This window comes from Morone saxatilis, unplaced genomic scaffold (assembly GCF_004916995.1).
Source record: "Morone saxatilis isolate NCDOM2014 unplaced genomic scaffold, NCSU_SB_2.0 Contig5, whole genome shotgun sequence".
In the NCBI taxonomy this organism is placed as follows: Eukaryota; Metazoa; Chordata; class Actinopteri; family Moronidae; genus Morone; species Morone saxatilis.
In genome coordinates, this window is record NW_023340095.1 from 6,630,375 (window position 1) to 6,649,504 (window position 19,130).

Here is a 19,130-nt window from a genome sequence, read left to right on the forward strand (position 1 = left end):
ACTGTCAGAGAATTGGATTTGGCATCACAGTTTTTTATTTTTTTTATTTTTATTTTTTTTTTGGGGGGGGGCAACAACATAAATGAACAAATAATTAATTGAGGTAAGAAGTTTGAAATATTTCAAATGAAGGTAGCAAAGGTAGAAATCATTTCAACACGTTCATGTTAGAATGGCTTCATTCATACTGTCAGTGTTTAGGGTTTTTTTCTTTAATGAATACCACATCAATTTTATTTATAGAGCCCAATATCACTAATTTGGCTCAAGGGGCTTCACAATCTTTACAGCATACTCACAGTCCTCAGACGAGATGAGGAACTGGGCGAAAAAAAGAGTGTCAGTAGCAGAATACAGTGAAATCTATTTCAATCAGGAGAGATATTTAGTGACATCTGCATAAAGAATTCTTAAGACACATCTTCTCTGCAAGTATTTATTTATTTTTTTTCAACTGATAGGAAATTATTCCCCTCTTATCTTCAGCATAATTCACATTATTAAACAAAGTAGCACAAAATGTGTGCTGCAGAAAAATTATTTGATTCTTAGGTCTCCAGGGATAAAACGAAGGGCATGTATGAGAAGGAGAAGATGGCACAAAGGCAATTTGAAGGTATCCTGTAGACTTGAAGACCGTCATTAGTGCTATGTGCCATTCTTGTGCACATGCACAGGTGACATGACAGTCCTGCCAAAGTTTTCACAGGAAAACATGTGATATGAGGAAAGAACTGCATTCAAGAGATTTGCTAGACCTCAAAGATACACACCAAGCACTTTGGTGATCAAGAAGGGACACCTTTAACAAACTAAGTCTTTTCTTCACTTTTTATAGTCTACCTTCATAAGCATTCAAAATGCAACATCTGTTAGCAAGCTAAAAATCTGTGATCTGTTAGATAATGTATATTGTTGTATCACTTATAATCATACTGTGTGGGTAGAGTTTAAATCACCTAATAAAGCACCTACTGACTAGCTTGCAGAATCAGTCAGATAAGTTATGGTCTTTAGCATAAACTCTAAGAAACTGTATTAGTTGGCATGTCAAGAAACCAGTTGAATAGCAATACCAACATTGCAACACTTACTGAGGGTTTCATGAAAGAAAGGGTGTTTTTTTGTAGCCATAAAAATGCAGAAATTGAGTCTAATTAACAGGATACTGCCTCTATCAGGACATTGGACAGTGCTTCTTAAATGAGAATACCTGTTTTCCAATGACCGTACAAACAACGGTAGACTTGAAATAGCCCTACACATAACTATATCTACTTAATGTTAGCAGTGTCTGCAATAACATTACATTTAGAGAGGGTTTTTACAAATTCAAACTAAAAGAAAAACCTGCTAAGCAATTCAACTTTCTGAATAAATTATGATAACTATGCATTGTGTATCCCACTGTAACCATAATGTTTCATTGTTGGTGATTATTTCTGGTCCATTGTCATTCAAAGCAGATTAGTATTAATTGATATGGTAACTGTTGGGATGTAATCAATCAAACCAAAGCAAGCAGCCATTTAAATTCTGGCAAGGTGTGCAAAAGTACAGAACAAACAGAAATCTCCCCTTTGTGTTAATATGACTTCAAAGAAAAGAACAAAAACTTTCTGTTAGGGGACAAAACCTTTCATCTGCTTGTCTGAACATTCTCCCATACATGTGTGGAAGGAAAAAACAGAAACTAGAAAACAGCTGTTTGGTTTCATAATAAATATAAACTGTTCCCTTTTCATGAATTTTCTTTTAATAATAATTGATATTGATAATTCTATTTCAGGACTGCATAGTTGCCTTCAAAACAGCAATATGTAGGACATAACACATTTGTTCTGTTTGAGTTATAACACTCTGATCCCCAGGCAATGTATTTTCTTCCAAAATGCAAGCATTGCACTTTGTATGCACCAAACGTGACGAGAAAATGAATAATGACAGCAGAGAAATTATATATGATCTGCTGTCACAGCCGTGTATTACATTTTCCTTCAAATGTGGTTTGGCATAGAAAAATATTATGCATTGTATAGAATATATGAATACATTGTACTCTCTTACATTCAATCACATGCTGACATTGAAAATCGGGACTGTTAAACTTTCAGCATCTGCTATGTTTTTGCTGCAGTAATTGAAGGATTGTTTAGGACGGATGAGTTATTAATTCTGCACCACGTCACAGGTGTTGACGATATGAGAAATGTGTATTTTCTTTCTGCTCACCCCATCCGATGAGTGTGAAGCCCCAGAGGTATTTTGAGTCTGATCGGAAGGCCATGAAGATAAGACTGTGGAGGTAGAGGCCTTCTACCAGGATCCAGTAGTAGTTGGTTGCCAGGAAATAGATGAAGAGCAGCACTGTCACCTTGCAGCCAATCTGATAACAAAACATTAACACTTTTATCACACCATATTTCTCACTGCGATCACAGTAGTTCACACAAACTATTCTTACACAACAAATGCCGCTAAGAGCGCAGATGATCTTATTACATTTTGAAGCACTTATATATATCTGCAGAGCAATGAAGAAAAGGACACAGCAGTCAAACTGTAAATACAAGATTTATGTTAAAGTCCAGGTGAAATTAACTTGTATTAATAGCTAATGAAATCGTGTTTTTGAGTTTTAGTGAGCCATGCTGATATAAAAATACAAAGAAATTGACATTTTATAATTTTATTTGTCATACATTGTTAAATAGGGGTACAATATAACCAAGGATGCAATCTTAAAGGGTTGAAATTACATTTTTTATTTTACCTGGAGAATGGAGAAAATATTGTCTGTTTTTTTTATCTGACGTCCTCTGACTGCTTTGCCTCAACTCCGCTAACTGCTCATGTAGCTGCCGTTGGCATGCAACTGAACGGGGCTCAGCAGCCTCCCAGTGAATACCGCAGTACCGAGGAGATTTATTAAGTTTCCAGATGGACTTGTCACCTGGACTTTAAAAAAAGCCATTAAATCTATTCAAATTCAAGCACGGATACTCACTTCTGGCCCATTTTACAGACCATTATTTTCCGTCTCTAAATATCTAATTTTAGAAATAAAATCACTACGTAAAAATAAAGCATCCAGTAGTATATATGTGTGCAGCTGATGTTGAAGAGAGCAGAGAACCACCCAAACAATAAAATAAAAGCAGCGTGGTTGTAGGTTTATGATAATAACATGTAAAACTCAACCCTGTGACTACACTCACACTTCCAGCAGGTAAATTGGTGGAACTGTCCTACAGATATGTTTATTCTGGTTGGAACAGAAATCATTGTGCATTGACCACACTGCTGCACTCATTGTGTTGATCTTGATGTGGGTGTGTTATGAATATTATGCCCACTTCATACGGTTTGATTTTGACGAGTGAATCATCATCTATGACAGAAAGCTAGCAGACAAATCTATCCCTACATCTGTTAGGACACACAGACAGATCCTCATAATATACTGACATCAGGCAAATATCTCAACCTAAACTCTCTGTGCTCATTGCTATTCACATCCATTGTAATGCAGTGGTGGAAGGTTGCTGAGTTTAAGCAAATACTGTTCTTACTGTATTTGTCTGACAGCTAGTTATTTTGCAGATTATATTCTTTCATACCCTTCCTTTCCAGTAAAAAAAAAACACAAAAAACAGTTTTCCTCTATGGAAAGTGTTCCTTTATGGGTTCAAAATACTTCTTCAGCTAAATCAACTATTTAAAACCCTTCTTAGATGAGCTAGAAAATGTATTGTCATAAAGGTGAAAACAGGACTGTTTTTCTGAGCTCATTAAAACTTTTTAGAGATGCGTGGTTCACACAGGACAGTCACACCACAACATGTGATGATCTTATAGAATATGATGCATTGCTGTAGATTAAACTACCTACACAGTATATAAAGTGGTTAAAATGACCTCAACCTCAACTCATAAGCAGTAAAATGCAACAAATTAACGAGCAGTGATATTAATAGTCTGCAGAATGAGTACTTTTTCTTTTGACAACCTAAGTAAATTAATAATACTTACATACTTTTATTTAATGAGGTTTTGAATGTGAGACAAATATTGTAGTAGAGTATTTTCAGAGTGGTATTTAAAGTAAAGAATAGTTTTTCCACCACTGTTGTAATGAGGAAACTGACTCACTGGCAAATGAGAGAAACAGTTAACAGCACTATAGAATAAATTAAGCAAAATCATACAGTTGACCACCCAATCATGATAATTAATGAATAAATTGTCATCTGCATTCCCTCTTACAATGATGAGAAACAAATTATGATTCAGAGCATTTTATATATGTCTTGAAACATGTCTGGGAGGATCTTAAAAGTTAGATAGTATTCAATAAAAATAAATAATACATGCACCTTTAACACCAAAAATAAATAGATTTCCGGAAGCCCCAGAACTAATTCATATTCAGTGTGGATGTTTTAACTATGTAGTATATGCACTTGAATCCAGTAAAAAAAAAAAATATATATATATATATAATTTACTGTCTGCATGTGGTGAATGCAAGACCACAAACACTTGGAGACACATGTACACGCTGGCTGCACATGATGACAGCTCATATATTAGTCCCTTAAAAGGATGCACTTCATAGTATAAATATATAAATAAGTGAGAATAAACATAAAATACAAATGATTATTGCTTGATTTTAGCACCATTTTATGAAAGATTTTCAAGGGCCGGGATTAAAAAACATGGTTCAGTGCAAAATAATTGCTTTCACTCTTTCAGGTTTTCAAACTTACTGGTAACCTGACACAATTATTTATGACTCAAATCACCTAAATGAAACAAGCGATCCTAACCTTTGTCACCAATTAGGGAATCCTAGATCAAACTAAACACATATTAATCATTCAAAAGCAACATTATGAAATACCCCCAATCCATACAAAAGAAATTAGATAAACTAAAATAAATGGGAGCGCTTTTCTTTTTCTCACACATGACTCACGACTGGAGCTGAGTCACTGATTAAATTAGCCGTTTAATGAAATAAAACAAAAGGACATTTTAAAAGACATTCATACTTAAAAGCATGTCTGTTATTTTCAGCCCAAAAAGTCACCAATGGGAAATTTGTTGTGGATGTGTACTGTCAAAAAGAAACCATTGCCTGGAGAGTTTTAATGATGAAAGTATTTTTGCTACAAAGCAGCCACAGTTTTAAGATAACTGTTTTCTTTTCACTCTACATGTGCAACTCCTGCAGATGCCAAGTCAGTATATAATCCATTACGCACCCTGGGCATCTTTTATGTTTTTGTCTGTCAGTGTGTGATGGCAGAGGTGTATTTCTTTCACCACTTGGAGGAAATTGGAGAAAGTGTTCCTTACAAAAGAAAAACAAAACAAACAATTTTTCTTTTGAATTATCATGAGACACTTTGGCTATACATTTGGAAACTTTCACACAAAAAGGCAACTAGTTGTTGAAAAAACAAAGAAGACAAACCTTAATTTAATTTCAAAGTGCTAGAGCATCAGAAATGAGAAAGATGCCTCAGAACTAAAACGGATTAGACTGTTTTTGATCACATGGTGTCTCCTGCTAATGTTCCTTCTTGTCTTTTACAACTTTCAACTACTTTACTTTCAATTACCTGCATACACATGCACACTGCTGGATTCAGCCTCAGGGTATCTGTTTATCTTGCAAACCTCCCAGTTTTTTTTAGCAAAGGTTGGGGTTATGTTTGGCCTTGAAAGTTGTTTCTCGAGAATGTTACTGATGATCAGCACTGAATTTAGATAATTATTGTCATTGCGATATTCAGTTAATTAGTTGGACTCTCTTTCTGAAACACTAAGCATACTAATGCATTTCATTAACACAGTTATCAGAGCTGTGCGTTCTGTGTGTTTAGAGTTATAATTAAAGCACTATATGGTGTAATTGCATTGAAATTCCACATCACCGTCTATAGTCTGGGTTTAATAAGGCCAGGTAATTACCTCCAAAGCGTACAGTACTCAGGACTCACTAAGAGGAAATTAAGCTACATTTCACAAAGGGCAACCAACAAGCAAGGGAGGAATAAACAAGTAAATAAATACATGCATATTAACTGTTAGCAGGGTCCTAGCACATAGGTGAATTGCCAAATTGCCTGAACAAATGTGAGCACTTCAAAGCCCACGTTCAGACATGTTTGTGAGCTTTAATTACACTGAAAGAGAGAATAATAATATAAATGTTTAAATTGTGCTTCGAGTAACAGCACAACTTTATTAAATCTTAGCTTGTGATACTGCCAGCATCTTTGATGAACAGATGAATATTAATATCTATATTTTCTATTTTAAATCAAGAAGTCCTGCTTAGTCACAGTTCTTACTGACTATAATAACACCATACGTATGTATGTAGCCAAGGGCAGGGACAGACACACAAGAATTAAATGCTTTTACTTTTGTTTGTATGTTTATGTAAACAAACATGTAAATGCAAAAAGCTGCACTGTATTATACACAAATGTATTTATATGTCTGCTTCAAGCCATTGACAGTACATATAAAGTATATATAATGGACAGAGCTTCCATCCTAAAAATCTAACAGCAGCAGCTGGATAGCAGCTGAAGAAGGTAACTGCTAACAACAAGCATAGCCAAGGCTATATTTCCATCAGAAAACTCCTGAAATCACTGAAAATTGAAGCAGAGCAGCCGGAGGACATCAGAGTGTTGTTTCAGACAGAGGATGAACTGAGGGGCTGCATGAAGGACCAGTATAAGATAAATAAGGATGTTTTATAAAGAACTAATCATGCTACTCTAGTGGAGTCTCAGACAAACAATATATAGCTGCAAATCAGGTCCCATTTAAGTAGTAAAAAAAAAGGATCTGATTACATCAATAGATGTAAAGGTGATTTTCTAAAATCATTATGTATAAAAACACATTCTAGTCAGCTGAAGTAAAAGTAAGGCATTGGAGTTTCACAAATTAAAGTTACAGTCCTTTTAGTAGGTAACAGAATTCAACAAAACGTTTGTGTTACTTTCCCTCTGCTGCCACTCGTCCCTGAAAACACAAAGAGTAAAACACAATTGCAGCTTTCATACAAATGCCGAGAAGTGACTCAACCCAACAGGTGTATCATTATATTGAATCTACACACATACCAACTACGTGCAATCCACGAATACAGCCAGGACTTTATTCTGCTTGAATGGCAAGTCTGATTCTGGGGGCGTACAGTCATTCTTTGATGTTTGTAAAGCAAATTTCTATGACCAGGGCACTTAAATCACTTAGCACTTCATCAGACCCACAGAGACCTAAGAGTGGAGTAGAAGTAGAACTGGTACTTACATACTGAGACTTGTCCAGTGGTGCCATGCTGACTGTTTTTAAGTTATCCAACAGGGCTGAATCAAAGTCCTGCAATCCAGCACTGGAATGAACAACTTTGTCCTTCACAAAGATGCTGACAGCCCGTAACATGAAGGAAACAAACAGGTGCATGTGGATGTAGTTTCTGGTGCAGTGAAGACGTCTGCCATGAAAACAAATAGTATTCACAGTTATACATTTATTATTAATAGCACAAAATAATAAAACCCACAATTATATATATATATATATATATATATATATATATATGCAAAAAAACAAACTAGCTTACTAAGACAGATCTTTTAGTTAAGTACTACAGTTTTTTCAATTGCTAACATGCGTTTACGTAAACTTAAGATACTTTATCGAAACTCTTAACACAACAACACACTTACCTCAAACAGTTAGCCAAATAGTACATTTTCTGCTCAAAACCACATTTTGTTCTTTAAACACCAACTCTACATTTCAAAATGAAAAAAACATTCTCTATATACATAAACTCTATCAAAACACAGCAAACCTGATTCAAAATCAAATCATTTCTGTCAAAACACTAGCACGTTTTTTTTCCAAGAGAACAGATCAATCAATCATAGACCAACAACTTTCTAAATACAAACAGTTGATAGCATTACAAAAACTCCATTACTTTTCATGTTTCAGCTCGACCTGCAAACAGTAGACTGAGAAATCCATAGTTTTTTTAATTCAGTTCCTTTTACTGTAAACCACCCTAAATTTGTGTGCCTTTTTGGCAACAAACTATGCAAAAGTGAATGAGTCATCTTTACTTTATAGAATGTACAGTATTTTAACAGTATTATCAACATGAAATTGCAGCCAGTTGATCAACAATAATCCAAACTATGTGGCCTTTGATTCAAAATGTGTCAAAATACTGTCAGATACACAATTTGACAACAAAAAAAGAGCACAGATGGGAAAGAAAAAAAATGCACAGTCCTGTTCTAATCCATACGATCTTCAGCATTTGGCCACATGTTCTCATCCACATCACATCTAATGTCATCTCTCCGCTTATGCACCTTGGAGAGAAACGCTTGGCATGCCTTATCCACCCCTGGCAGTCTTCAGCTGAGATATCTCTGCCAGCCGGCATCCATTGCATCAAGTAGAGACATTTAGTCATGTGGCCAATGATCGTACACTTTCCACCTCCAGGAAGAAAAATATTCCTCAATGGGGTTGAGGAAAGGCGAGTAAGGGGGGAGGAAAAGGGAAACCATTCTTGGATGGGCCTCAAACCAGTTTGTGATTGCATGTGCATGGTGAAATGCAACATGCAATTACAAATGTCCTCAGGTTTCCTCCAACCTGTTCCCTTTCTGCTTCTGGCAGCTGACTTTCAGCTTTGTGACTGCATTTTCCTGCTGATCCAAGAGGGTTTTTAACTAGATTATTTAGCTTAAAGAGTAGTATTTGTTTAAACCCATAAAGAAACACTTAAATGTGGAGATATATAGGTTTTCACTGGACAGGAAGGGTGACGAGTAATTAAAGCTGTCAGACAAATTAAGTAAAAAGTATAATATTTGCCTCTGACATGTAGTAAAGAAAACGTATGTTCTTAGTGATTTACATTCCAGCACCATTCAGGCCAACTTGAGCTTGGATGTGATTCATGTTATTGAAGGTGAAAAAAAGATGCATGGGGAATAAAATCATTGAAGAAGATCAGGGAAAAAAGTAAAAGCCTTTGGTTGGGTCATCACTGAGGTTGATGGGAAAAGAAAACTATTAAGGTGGAATCTATCATAAAATACAGCCAACCACTTGGACACAGGTGAATCCACAGAGACCTTGTCAACTTCTGCAAGAGAGGTGAAACTGTCGATGGAGCACAGGCCTGTCCTGCAAATCATCAGCTCACCAAGTACCATGACATAGAGATCTCAGTTTAAATGTCAGTATCTCACTCAGTTTTCTTCGGTTACATTTCTGCACTTCCACTGCTTTCACTGACTCTCTAAGAAGCTGTCAATTTGTAACTCACTTCAACGTTAGGCGTAAGGGTCTGCACACAGCACTGGGCTCTGACACATTGTTGTCCTTGCAGAATTTGACAGAAGCTGGCACAGCACTTCTACGTGTATCTCGCTCTTTTTGAAATCTTGAAACGTGTTTTCTTGCTCTCAGTGACTGCAGAATTATCAGAAATTGTAGCTGCGGCTGGCAGTTGTTGGTGTTAGTACGAGTGTTATTGTTGTTGCTGCTTCCCAACCCCCTGTTCAATTAGTGCCAATGTCACCGTCGTCAGTTTGAAGAAAGTGTTTATTCGGTAATTTATTTTTGCTATATTTTCTATAACTTGCAGATATTATTCTATTTAATTTAGTTTAAAGCATTCATGCACATCCCATGGATATCTATGTTTTACTTATCTCATTACTGCGTGTACTATTCCAATAGTTGCTCAGCACTGTAATAAGCTAATTGCTGACTGTGGTTTGGAAAGTTTAATGTAGTGTAGCTGTATAAATAAAGCTTCACGTTGGGCAATGCCGACCGTTTACAGTGGCAGTATCTCTAAAGAGAGAGCAGAAATAACAGAAAAAGATGGGGGAAGCTGAAGAAGAGCACCAATCAAAGACTTGTAAGCTGCTTTATGAAGTCAAACACAGCAGATATAAGACCTGTTTGTCAAAAGGCATCTTGATGGCTCTTTGAAATGTTGGTCTGTTTGAAGTTTTCCTATTTAAACATGCAGCTCTGATCACATTGGAGGTTTTCCTGTCTAAGAAGTTAAATGTTGTTGACTTAACTTTCCACTTCCATCTCTCCTAATCAAATCACATACAACTTGCACTTGCTTTGGAAATGGTGGTATTAAAATGGAGACAGTTCCTTTTTACACCGAGTTCCCATGGAGGAAGTACTCATTAGCGATGCCAGTATGCTCACTTAGATGGACTACCCTTCTGTGGAAAGTGGGAGAGATGCCTTTAAAAGAAAATGGACAACACTGGTGTGGCCCTGAAATGGCCTCAAAATAAGATTCTTGTGATGTCAAATCACAGTCATTAGTCTCTTAATAGATGGTCATTGGGTTGTTGTTCACTCAGCAGCCTTTCTATATGACCAACATTTGCTGCTCTGGCTCTGCTGGAAATGATGTTTTGTAAGGGTTTTCTATCCTCCTCTCAGTCTGTCTCTCCCTGTCTGCTGTCTTTCCCTCCCAGGGTCTGGATATTAAGGCAGGGCCACTTCAGCTAAGTGGGCTCCTGTGTTACAGTTTCAAGTGGACAGGGATTTTGAAGTACTGATGGGATGATTACACCTACTGTAAAATGTCATAATGAACCTAAAGAGCCTTGCCAGTGGGATCACAATATTAAAGGCAGTTTAAAATGTTAAAACGTTATTTGTCATGCACGGATAGAAATGATCGTTCTCTTGGGTGCAAGTGGAGAAAGGTAACTCTTTCCTTTACTTAATTTTATTAATTACTAAAATAATTAAATTTGATGCAAATTACTTTTTTAATCTTAATTACTTAAAACTTAAACTTACTGCTGTTAAATCACATGATTTGTGAAGATACCGCCTAGATACAGCCTCAGATAGAGCAAATTTAAAAAGGTTGTTTTTACATCCTCAGTTTTTTCACAATATTGGATATCAGCTCTGAATCCAAGGTAACACTGTTGAACATGTATTCAACAGTCATTCCGCCTAGAGTTTCTACCCACAACTCTAAAACATTAAAGCAATATTCTTGTGTTGCTTGGATATAACCTTGCTTTTCAGTAATCATTTCATGGGTCTGTGTTTATCGAATAATTCCTTTATAATTTAAAATTATTATTTATCATTAAAACTCCAAAATAACGATTTAATTTGGTATTAATTGTAAGGGAAATATGAAAGAAAAGCTCCTCTTAAACCCACGTAAATGTATGGTGGATGTATGTATGTAATGTATGTATTTATTTTTTAACAATAGTACAAACTTTATTCCCATTATAGACTGAATTGTTGCTTTCCTGTAGACATATTTCACACTATTACATGTTCGTTAGACATTCTTTCCACTGACACTGACAAATATTCTCTGGGCCACACAACTGATTTACTGGAACTGATTTATCGGAAGTGTACCAATTGAACACTGCCTCCATTTCCTCTTTTATTAGCACTAAATAGTTGTTTCCAGAATGGCAACTTGCCAGTGAAGCTGTAGTAACAAAAACTGTTGCTCCACTTGATGCCAGAAACGTAGCCCATTCATCAACAAGAATTAACTAAACAAGTTCCAAGGCTTGGCCAAGGCCAGGTCACTTTAGTGCAATATTTATTCAATGATTCATCGTTCATTATTTTTTGTGCATGTAACATAAAGCTGGTCCCACTCAACCACACTTCAGTAAAGTGTACAGTTAACAACAGTGCAGGTGTTCAGCTAAAATGCCAGCAGCTCTATGGCTGGCAAATTAAGCCAATATGGTTGTAGCAAAAACAGACACTTGAGGCTGAAGTGAGTCAATCTCCATAATGAAATGCGTAACTTTATAGCAGAAATAAACATGTTTACAGCCTGGTACAAAAAACAGATTTGATCTCTAAAGCTAATGTTCTAGTTTATGACAACTGTATGAGGGATGATTTTTATATAACTTACCCCATTTAAATTATATAAAGGCTTAAAGTTATGTATAATTAAGGACATTTGAGTGACAGGTGTATTCAGTAACCAAAATAAACTCGGCCGGAGGAGTCAGGGCTGCCAAGGTGGCAACGGCCGTAGCCACCACAATTTAAAGCCTATATGGGAGAGAAAAAATGGTAATTTGTGGAAGCAACTTATTACAATACCATAATTACATAGTAATTATAGCAGAATCAGATAAGGGAAGCCGGGTGAGGTGAAGCATCCACATAGGGGGGAGGTGGATGGGCGGGTCAAACACAGGACTTTTACCCAGGAGATCACTGTTTGTGTCCTGTGTGAAACTTATCATATGTTATGTAACTGGCATAACATATTTAACTGAAGTCACATACGTTGCCTTTTGGTTTCACACAGGATACTGACGTACTTATTTTAACCTAAACTATGATATTTTAGTGTTGTTGCCTAAACCTTACCCAAACATTAACCACGACATTAACCATGTGACGAAGAAGGTCTGGTCTGACGAAGGTCTGGTCTGACGAAGGTCCGGTACGCCTGTTGTTGGTCACTGACAACCAACCTATTCAGTTGTTTTGGTATAAGGATGTGTTGGCCAGCTAACACGCCACTGTTCCCTTGCAAGGACAACCATGTGCATTTGTATCTTGTGTGATTTCTTAGGGTTGTTTACGTTACCACCCTAGGATTTATACTTTACATGCCTGTAGTGGTGATTTTGTACATGCAACACATACTCTAAGAAGTACTTTTAAAAAGATAATTATTTGACATCGTGTTTTTCAAAGTTTTAAGACCAAGCAACTGATTTTTAATCATTTAAGTATAAAAATGTGTCATTTGTTTCTATAATATCTCAAACAGAGAACTAATTACTCTGACATTTGGCGTACTGAGCTGTTCATGTAGTGAATGAATCAAACAATCAACAGTTTTAAATTGAAGTTCTTCATCCATCACATTCCCTAGAGATTTTGACATATATTTTGCATATCGTTTAGATACACACAATAAACATTTCTGTGTGTAGCATGATAGCAACCCTATAACCAGACAAGAATGAAAACCCTACAACTATGGCCTGAACTCATGGTTACAGTTAATAATTGAAGGTCTGTGAACTCTGGTCTACTATACATGAAAGTCAGACTCACAACACACCCATCAGCACCACTCACTTTCTCATTTCCTGCATTGGCACTGAATATTGGAATGAGGATGTAATTCCAAGGGATTTTGTACTGCATAATTGTCGCTCAGTTTTTCAGTAAGCTGACTTTAATTTCTTTGTCAAGTGTTTTTTTTTTTTTTTCTATCATTTCTGCATAATTTCACTGAGAAGGAGAGATGGAAAAACAGTATCAGGAAGTACCATAAAAACTTATATGAGCTTACAATAACAAGTCTTTAATAGCAACCACATGCTGTCTACTGGAAGTGCTTTAAATATACTGTACAGTCTTGTACAGGAAATGAGGAAGGGATGCAGAATCAGTTTCCAATCAGAAAAATGCAAATGGCAAGAGAAATGACTCAATACTTCATTGCTACTTTTTTGTTTTTCAAGCTTTCTATGGGGGTGTCAAAGCACTGTTCAGTTTATCAGTTAGAGAAAATCACTCGTGTTCATACTGTGTGGAGCAGTGTTGTCCACCAACACCATACTTATCACTCAACAATCGAATAATTAGCATGATGGCATTTTTTAAGTATCCTCAATTTAGCAATTTTGTCATTGTGAACACTGGAACACAGCAGGATAGCCAGGACACAAATATGCAGGCTGAAAAGAGATGCAGGTGTCAGAAATACAAATTGCAGTTATTGGAGGTTTGGAGACTTTTCAAAAACAAATTGAATAACCTAAAAAGTGTGTAGTTGTCAGACATGAAACATTGCTGTTGTTTTGGAGTTCCCAAAACTCACACTCATGCTCACAAGATACAAGACAGGGTGTGAAGATTCAGACACAGGAGAGGACCACCTCCTGCAGTTTCGTCTTCGTGGGATAATCAGGAGATTTTGTGTAGTAGTTTTTAGAAAGAGAGCACATATATATAGAAAAATGTCTCGTACCTGAAGTAACCAATGATGAAGATGGCCACCAACAGAGAGCTGAAGGACACAGCGTAGCCAATGGTATACATGACATACAACCGCTCAAAGAAGTCTTGCTGTGAACACAGAGAGAAATATTTTCTATTCAGTTCACTTTTCAGGTTAAAGCAATTCACAGAACAAACACATAAATAACTCACAGATACCTGGCTGCACAGGATGCTGCAATGAGAACACAAAAGCCCTCACCACTGATCTTTTGAGGTCTAATTATTTAGTATTTGCATTTTGACGGGAGAAAATAAAGGAATAACAGGTGCATAGAATATTAAATATGAAATTGATGCTAATAATGCTTCTATGTAGCTTGTTCATATGCAAAATTAAAGAATGTATTCATAATCCAACCCCAGAGTTCTTATTATGTCAGTGTGTGTTTTGTCTTAAGTTATTTAAAAGAGAAACAAGTCTAAGTATGTATGTGGCAGTCTTAAATCCTTAATCTCTGACAGACGAAGGACTTAACGGGATACATCAAGAGTACCAAAGCACCTGTTCTTCTGAAAGATAATGTCGTCTTTTCAAGCACCACTCAGACTTAGAGGAGCCAGAAGTTTCAGTCGATAACATGAACAAAAGATGGCTGCAACTCCATCGTTGGTACCTTTTCATTTTACACAAAGCAGATAAATGAATGTCCCCCAGGTGATAAGTTGGCTTCAATGAATAGGTTGAATTTCAAAAGGTCAGAAGCTGAATCAACTTAAAATTTGTGAAATTGTATATTAATACGGATTTAAAAGTAGTAGTAGTAACTATACTCGTATTTTGCAAGCCGCAGTAATTAATAAACAAGCAGTTTGTGGTCAAAGTCCGAGTATAGGCTGAAGTAAGATTTAAACTTTAATGCCAAAATATCTTTTAAAGGCTGAGCTTGTCAGTTACAATTGCACAATGGCCAAAAAAAAAAAAATGTTAATGGAAACAAATGGTGAATCAAAGCATCTGTATATGGTTTACATATGTTTGTGTCATTGATGTATAAAGATATCTGGCTACTGCTGCATGAAGTCTTTTGGGGATAATTTGCATCACGTGACATGGCCATTGCTGTAGTCACACAGTTCAGACACTATGTTAAATTGGCTTCAAAGCCCAGTGCTCTTCATGGGGGCTTGGTATATGTATGTACAGTTTATGTAGTGTATGCATGTGTATGCAGTCTCATGGTGGGTTGCAGTCTGTTGGGAACAATGTGGTATTTCTATAAATAGCTGCTCCTGAGTTTTCATCCCGAGTTTACATCCCTTCTCTTTCTACACTGAAGAAAGTTACATCTCAGAGGCGTGCTGTGTGTCTCACAAGAATCATCTGATCAAAATGAAAAGATCTAGTGAAGTTGAGCCCTCAAGCACAGCCTGTCAAATCTGAAATCAAGTCCAGTCCGGTCTTGACTATCCCCAGCAGGCAGTTGTGTTCACTTCCTGCACAACACTGAACAACAGGAAGACAAAGTAAGCAACTAATAAACATAGTGGAGCGCTTAGCAGCTAAAAAGCGAGATATCTCCATCTGGATATGGTTGAGACCAAAACATTGGACTTACATTTGCTAAGTGGGCAGAAACAGCACTCCAAATTAATACTGATGTAGCTCTGTGTCTGCAAGGTGTGCCACATCAAGCACATAAAGTGACAATATGTTCTGCTTCCCCTTAGTGGCCAAATTATCAATCAGTGCTGCTTTGAAATTACAGTTTCCCAAAAAATCTGACACAGATCACCGTGGCTCCATGGACAGCTTTGATGAGTGTTTACTCTTCTTGACATAGACTCTCCATGTGAACACTTATTTTTTTATTCTACTCTTCGAGCAGGGCTTTAATTTTTACTTTCACTCTTGTCAGTTTCTTGAAATGGATGACTTTCATTACTGTCTGACTTTTGAGTACAGTTTATTTTGTGTCTTGATAAACTGTGTCCTTCGTAAGAGGAAAAAGAGCAGTGGTTCCCATGAGGGTGCAAGATAAATGTTAGGTATGGGGATATGATTACAGAGGCAGGAGATGAAAAAAAAAACACATTTCTGCTTCTCAAAATTGTCAACTTTTCAGACTGTTCTTCAAGGTTGGTGTACTGGCTTGAAATAAAATCTAAAAAAAAATAAATGAAAGATCCTGAGAAAGGAAGGTCACTCTTCACATGAACTGCTCACCATTCTCAGGCATGCAGCCTTTGAGGAGCTGTCAAAAGCTGACATTGCTTCAAGAGTAACAAGGAAAAGAAGGTAGGAGCTACTGCTTTAAAGCAGTGGTTTTGGAACCTCTTTTCAATCATTTAGTAAACCCCTGACTACGTGACATATGTTATGGGTGATATATTTCATGCATAACAATAAACTGTGTGAACGTACTATGCAGGAAGTTTTGGATTATTTTTGTGAGCATCAGATTAGTTTTCCTAATATTTTTAGAAACTTTTTATACAATTTTCGGTCCGTATTATGTATTTTTAAGTACTTTCCTAATAAAGGACAAGGCTGTTGAATGTTGTGAAGGAAAATAAATTCATAAAATGCTGGGATATTTGGCTCACTGCATTTTTTTCAGTTATCATACACCCCTTAAAATAAAGAAGAACTGCTTTAAAAGGAGTGTGCTGTTCATTTGTTACACAATCCTGTGATAAGATGTGAATTTGCTCACACGGCTGCTTATTATCTCATTTAATTTTTCAGCGAACATCACAGATTGTTCACAGTCAGCCTCCACATTAGCTTGCCTGAGGGTCTCATTGGGATTTATAGCTTTGACTGCTACACATGCCAAACAATCTGTGTGTTTAAACATCAATGCATGGACGTGAATAACATTGGATTAGCTTTTAAGTTAACCAGATATTTTACAGTCACACTTACTCTCCCTTCGTCATCACTGGGCTGGAGGAAGCGCAGACACTCTGAGTAGTTGGTCCATGTTTTGTTCCAGCGGTCCACAAACACCCAGGAACCATTGCCGTCACACTTCCTGTAGGCATGTCCTGTAAACACATACTTTTAAATTATTATTGACATTTACAACGCTTAGTCAGTCCAGTAACCTCACATAATTTCCATCATAGCTCCACTCATCTTCATCCTAAGCAGAGGTCTATTCAGCCAGCACTTGTGTGAGTATGTAAGACCTTTAGCAATTTAACAAAACAGAAAAAGCTTTAACTGTAACAGTACTCTCTACATTTAACGTTCCTTGCAATTTTCTAGCTCTTGAGTGTCAGTGATGGTACATCTGCAAAAACAAACAAACAAACTGTTAACCTTTGTGATTGAAGTCATAGATGTAAGACGGGCAGGGAACCTTGGTAACCAGCCCAGGGGAGCCATGTGGCCAACAAATAAGACCGTCCCAGTCTGGAGGGCACGTCTCATCTACAGGGAGAAGAGGAAGAGTAACCCCTGAAATTCCACCAGGCACAGCCTTTATAAAACCGCATCTGGCTCCGTGATCCGCACGTCTTCAAATCCCACCGAGAGAATTTCAGAAGAGGAGCATCTACAGTGTTTATTGCCTGCAATACGTTGTTTGCTCGTGTATTTTGTCTTTAAAGAGGAAACAAACACTGTTGATGTAGCATGAAATGTGTCTTTTATGTGTATTTTATTTTGAAAACTGACCGGATTCTCTAAGCCGTTTCTGTATCTGACTTCCTACCAGTGTGATCTGCTCTGTGTTGCTTGATGCGAGTGGGTCACAGCTTCCGTCAAAAGTAGACTAGCCACGTATTTTATGCGGAGCAGTGCAGAGACCAGATTCTGAGACGCTTCTGACTTTAGAGCATTGCCTTGAACGGGCGCGATCAGCTGTGGCGACCGCAGCCAGAGCCGGAAGGCGTCACAGCCAAGGCCTGGTGGAATTTGGGGGCAAGAAAGAGTCAACATACTGTCATCGGGTATGTGGTCAATGGTCATTTTTAAGCAATTTTTCTTGCTGAGGTTTCTGGAGGTCCCATTAGTATTTACACAGCAGCAACATGTGGATCCTTCGTGAGCTGAAATTAAACCGACCTACCAGCTGACAGGAGGTTAAAAACTCTGGTCACACAGCTCTGATCTCACCTGTGACAACCAAAATGTTATCTACAATGCATCAGTTCTGCAGCACAACAGATAGACCCTGTACACGATCATGAACCATACAAATGTAATGATCAGCTAAATATAGTAACGTTGCTAACATACATTTTTTCATGCTGTGAGGGAAATGTACCTGCTAGTTAAATGTTATACAACATGTTAAAGCAGCAGCAAGGAGCGTTAATGTTTTTGTTGATTCTGGTTTTCCCTGTGGACAAAAGCGGTAGTGTTTCTACCGTCTTGTTTCATTGATTTCAAGTGGAATCCATCCGAATCCGACAGGCAGACATTAAGAATAAATAGCCTTCTTCTTCCATAGTGTTCTGGCTGATGGTCTTCTGTGCTTATGTTTGTCATATACAGGCATCAGTATTAAACTGATGAGTTTCAGTTAAAAATCGTAGGTTCAAATAAAATGCTATTGTTTCTATTAATACTTATCTCCAAACTAAAGCTTCAGTGGTAACAACTAAATGTCATCAACATGGATCCATTTGTGGTTTAGTACCTGAGTTTTTAGAAACCATAATAACCCTTTCCTTTTTTCCTGTTATTGCTTCACTCACTGCTGATTTTTCAGCACCCTTCGAACTGTTAATAGTTTTCTGCTCCATTGAACAAAGGTGAGCAACTTTATGCTGTCGCTCAGTTGTTAATTAAATCACCATATTCATACCATTGTCTGATTACAACAGAAAACTGTGTCAATCAGATCAACTAAATTGTGAAATATAATATAAGTGATTATGGAGTGCAACAGATCAGGTTATCCTGCTGAGACAAAACAGATTAATCAGGCTGTGTCTCGTGTCCACATGAGATTAAGACTGTAATGAACAGTTTTGTTTGTCACCTGAAATAAGGAGGGAGAAAAGAAGATTTAACAATTTTCTTATTGTTTCTCTATTGTTTTGTAATT

At 37.0% G+C, this 19,130-nt stretch overlaps 1 protein-coding gene across 1 annotated transcript in view; it reads right to left on the reverse strand.

Moving 5' to 3' along the window:
* pth2ra (parathyroid hormone 2 receptor a) overlaps positions 1–19,130 on the reverse strand; it is a 66,061-nt gene that overhangs the window by 27,125 nt on the left and 19,806 nt on the right. Inside the window, exons 4-8 of the mRNA XM_035676839.1 lie at positions 17,396–17,506; positions 16,997–17,118; positions 14,099–14,196; positions 7,345–7,528; positions 2,233–2,386 (exon numbers count right to left, since the gene is read on the reverse strand). Coding sequence (XP_035532732.1) covers positions 2,233–2,386; positions 7,345–7,528; positions 14,099–14,196; positions 16,997–17,118; positions 17,396–17,506 — 669 coding nt within the window. The remainder of the gene's footprint in view (positions 1–2,232; positions 2,387–7,344; positions 7,529–14,098; positions 14,197–16,996; positions 17,119–17,395; positions 17,507–19,130) is intronic.